Here is a 4,475-nt window from a genome sequence, read left to right on the forward strand (position 1 = left end):
AACTTTCCGATTAATAAGTGTTTGTCACAGTTATACCTTTCTTATAATATACTAATTTTAGTAAACCAACAATATATATTGTCTCTCCGCATACTGATTTGTAAACTTTCGGCGAGGTTCTAAAAATTTCAGTTGGTCTAATAGTAATTGACAATACGCTAGGGCGTTAGTAAGACGTATATTGTTGATTCTTATATTCGAGAATTTTGTATAAATTTGGTGAATAGACAGAAATTTTGCAATACACATTTAACAGTATAAGTTACATTGAATATACATTTAACTGAAACCCACATCGATATTAAAATAAATATATAATAATAAATCCTTTACGTTTGTGTTCATACTCCGGCCCAACTGCTCAAGGCAGAATCGTTAAATATATAAACATAAGCGACTACTGAGAGATCGCTGGTTGGGCAATTCAATCCCCGAAGTTTAATAGGTTCGAATGGGCAACGTCATATTAGTAGAATTAATATTAATATAATATGAAAGTAATGCTTTGTCTTTACTTTACAGCAAATAGCCCTATGTGGCTTTGCTATTAGAAAACACACACGTCTTTACTTTAAAAATTATGCTTGTGGGTGCTTACTATGACGTCATGCGCGCTTGAAACATATATATAACCCAGTGATCCACTCCCACTTTCGAACATTGAGAATATTAACTGATGTCGAGAAAACCCATTTGTAGAGAAAAATATATATGTAAAAACGGTTCGTTTGGGTTGAGAAAATTTTTTACGTAGAGGAGCGAACAACGTTTCGACCTAATGGCGAATAAAACGACTTATTTCTAAAGATGGCGCTATAATACCACGCGGTTAGTTTAACAAAATGTCTGCTTACAGTAGTAGTATAGAAGTTCAAGGGTGGAAAAATAAATATCCATGCAGTGATGATGTTGTTTGTCACTCTATGCCGTGCCATATAAAATGCAGTGGTCCAGCACTAGTTTCCAACTTTTTCACGTCATGTATTGAACCTGATGAAAATAATGCAGGAATTCTAAAGTCATCTTTTCGTGGTCGTCCATTGCATGGAAAGGAAATTCAACTCCCGGAAGGTTATGTTGGCGTTGTTGTGAAGAATGTTGACAAAATAGTAACTGATGAGCCTGACAAAAGATTTCGAATGACTGGCCACTTTCGAAAACTGACGTACTGGAACTGGGATCAAATTCCGTCGCAAAACGACAAATTTGTAAAGGCAGCGCAGTGGATAAAAATTGCCCATGCTATTCACACTCCTGTTTCTTTATCTACCAAGGAAGAAGAACATCCACTTGATACTGAGTAGTTGAGCGTAATATCAAGTTGCTTATTTCAACAATATGTAAATATGTTTGTTGTAATAAGTAATTAATTACTTCATTACAATAAAAATATTGCAGAGAGTACTCCATTTAAAGTGTGCTTTTAATTTAGATGAGATAGCTTATTAGTGTTATAAAATAAGTTTTAGAAAAGTCATTTGAATGGATAAATTCCAAAATGTAGGATTATATACATGATATAATACTGTACTAGTACAATGCATGCTGGTTAAGGCCATGAAATTTCTTTGGTTTATCTATATGGAAGTTTTTCATGTTTGTGAATGTCATACCCAGCTTGTGTTTATTCTAATTTAAGATTGATGATGTGATACAATTTGTTAAGCTAAACAGAAAAGCTGAGCATCTCTCTTAATATTACTGTAAATGTAATAATGGTATTTTGTGTGTTGAGGAAATATGCTTTTTAAATTTCATTTATATGTAAAAGGTTTCATATTTAGTTGTATGATTTTTATATAAATTCAGTGAGAGGAATTGAATTTTGATGTTTCGTGTTTGAGAGGTATGAATATTAAGTTCTGAAACTATTATTAAGAACAGTTTTTGAAAAGTAGCAAATAATTCAAGTTCATTATTAGTTATCAATATATACATGTACAGTTGTATCATAAAGATATTGTGATTTCTATTTTGGTTAAAACATTTTATACTTTTGATTTAAAGGAACATTGGGAATTATTAAAGTTTCAAAATTTGCAATGCTTTTTGGAACAGGTAAGAGTTATTCTTTCTGTTACTGTATTTTTGATTTTTATACATAAAAAGGAATAACAATATTGAGGCAAAATTAGTTTATAACCCTCAAACTTACTGTTTCATTATACTGGATTTTAGTTGTCTTCAAGTGCTTTCTCGTCTTCAGTACTTAATTGTTTTTATTTTATAAACCTAACATTTTTCAAATTTTGATTATTAAATTTTAAGGTGACTTATTGTTTCTTTACTTTAGTTTGTGTAAAAGTATTAAGATAGATGTATTCAAAAACAAATTACATCGAGTGTTAAAGCTAGCTTATTTTCCAAACTGAAGTTCTTTATTAGTGTGTATTTCTTTCAGTAAAAAATATTAGTCAAAAAGCCATTAATACAGTATTTAACTTTGATAACATAGGCTTGATATATATATATATATATATTTTTTTTTACATACTGTGGTTCCTGATCTTTATCCTTCACTAGCTGAATATTTAATATCTTGTATTGGAGTAAGTTGCAAAGGTCTACCTTACTAGGATGTATTAAATTTTTGTATAGCAACTTTGTGAGATTTCTTTTATTACAGTATATGATTAATTTGGTAAATAAACAACCCATCTGCTTAATTCATTTGCATACAGAAACACACATATGTATGTGTGTTATACATACTACAGTGTAGAGACGAAGTTCACTATTTCTGGAAAGTTTATTTTTCCTACTCTGTTTTTGATTCAGAAATCTTTACTAAGAAATAGTTTTTTATGTCATTATTCTTTAATAGAAATACTTCTATGTTAAATCATAAGTTTATGGGATGTTTGAACTGATGATATGCTGGTAGTTTAGAATAATTAAAATATTTGACTGATGTATGAATAAAAATAGCAATAGCTTAGGTTAATTATATTGGTTGGTGAAGAACTGATCATATTGATGAAATGACTTATTATTTTAATTTTATGTTCTCAGTATAAAAAAAGATAAAGTGTACATCTGTCTCACATATAACTATGACTCTCTTAAGGTAGCCAAATGCCTTGTCACCTAATTAGTGATGCACATGAATAGATTAACAAGATACACACTGTTTCTGTATACTATAGCAAAACCACAGCCAAGGGAATGGGCTTGGAAAAATCAGTGTGGAAACGTGGACTCTGTGGTCTGCTCTTCACTTCACCAAGTCAGGTGACGACTTATTGAGTCACCTTAATAGTGTAGATCTGGACACTTGTCTGTCATTTGGTACATGATCGTTTATCTCATGTTTGAGATCAGTGATAGACTTCCTTCTGTCTCAGGGCAAAATAAAGTTTTTTTAAATCATGCATGATCAAATATTCCACTTTTGTACAGTATTGTACAGAATTTGTGCATATTTAGTGAAGAAATATTTGTAAACTGTAGAAGGTTAACTACAGCCTGAATTAATTTTTTTATTTCTATTTATGCTTAGAAACTGTTAATATTTTACTCTTAGTATGTTTAATGATTTGTAGATACATTTTAACAAAACAGTTTATACTCCAAGTAGTTGCTAGCATTTTAGAAATACTTTAAACTGACTGTACTGATGTATATTTTCAGTAAATATAACAACACCAATGTTTCCATGTGAATAATAGCTGTATTTGTATAATGTTAAAAAGTATGTTCTGCTTTCTTTGGTGGAAAAAAAATGAACCACCATCTACAGGAGACAAAAAGGACACATGAGGTTTGTTTGTGTACTTAACTAAAATCTATGTGTACAATTAGTGTATTGTACAGTGGTGCAATTTATAAAACAGAAATTCCAAAAACTCACTTCTGTAATATCTGGGCCTAAATTTTAAATGTGTAATTGATGTATCATAGAATATTTGATTTTGTACTTGAATATTATAGCATTAAAAGAAAGCAATACTGTTGAAAATATATTTTTAGAAATAGTAAAAGTTTTCATATTAAAACAGATCAATAGGTTCTGGCTGTTAGGAGAAGATCATATCATTATTTTTCTCTGTGATAATTTAAGAAAGTTCTTTAATGCTCAAAGTGCATAATTCAAATTTAAATTTCTGTAAATGCTGATGATATTAGGATTGTAAGAGTGGTGTTTTATTTTTCAGAAGCTTAATGTCTTGTATCTTGTTAACCTTACTAAAACATTGTGTAAAAGTTATTCATTAGAATAAAGGATGTGTTAAAAACTAGACGGTCAGAAGTCTTTAATAGAATAATATATCACCAAAGTAACAATTTTTCTTTATTCAATTTGCTAGATACATTATCATGAAGTAAGTGTTAGGATCGAATTGGACTAAAATAATAAAACTAATTCTTGAAATACAAGGAGGATCTATTACTTGTATTAGTACTGATAAGAGATATATTGCTGTGATAATATATAAAAATGGTAGTCTGTTATGATGTACTTTTTAAGTAGTTTC

The 4,475-nt window shown here is 29.7% G+C and overlaps 1 protein-coding gene across 1 annotated transcript; it reads left to right on the forward strand.

Annotated features, from left to right (window-relative positions):
* The first annotated feature begins 681 nt into the window (after nucleotides 1–681).
* Nucleotides 682–4,238, forward strand: LOC143237493 (uncharacterized). Its single transcript, XM_076476823.1, has one exon. The coding sequence runs from the start codon at nucleotides 843–845 to the stop codon at nucleotides 1,302–1,304; it is 462 nt and encodes a 153-aa protein (XP_076332938.1). The 5' UTR covers nucleotides 682–842; the 3' UTR covers nucleotides 1,305–4,238.
* The last annotated feature ends 237 nt before the right edge of the window (nucleotides 4,239–4,475 follow it).

Source organism: Tachypleus tridentatus, chromosome 13 (assembly GCF_004210375.1).
Source record: "Tachypleus tridentatus isolate NWPU-2018 chromosome 13, ASM421037v1, whole genome shotgun sequence".
Classification (NCBI taxonomy): domain Eukaryota; kingdom Metazoa; phylum Arthropoda; class Merostomata; order Xiphosura; family Limulidae; genus Tachypleus; species Tachypleus tridentatus.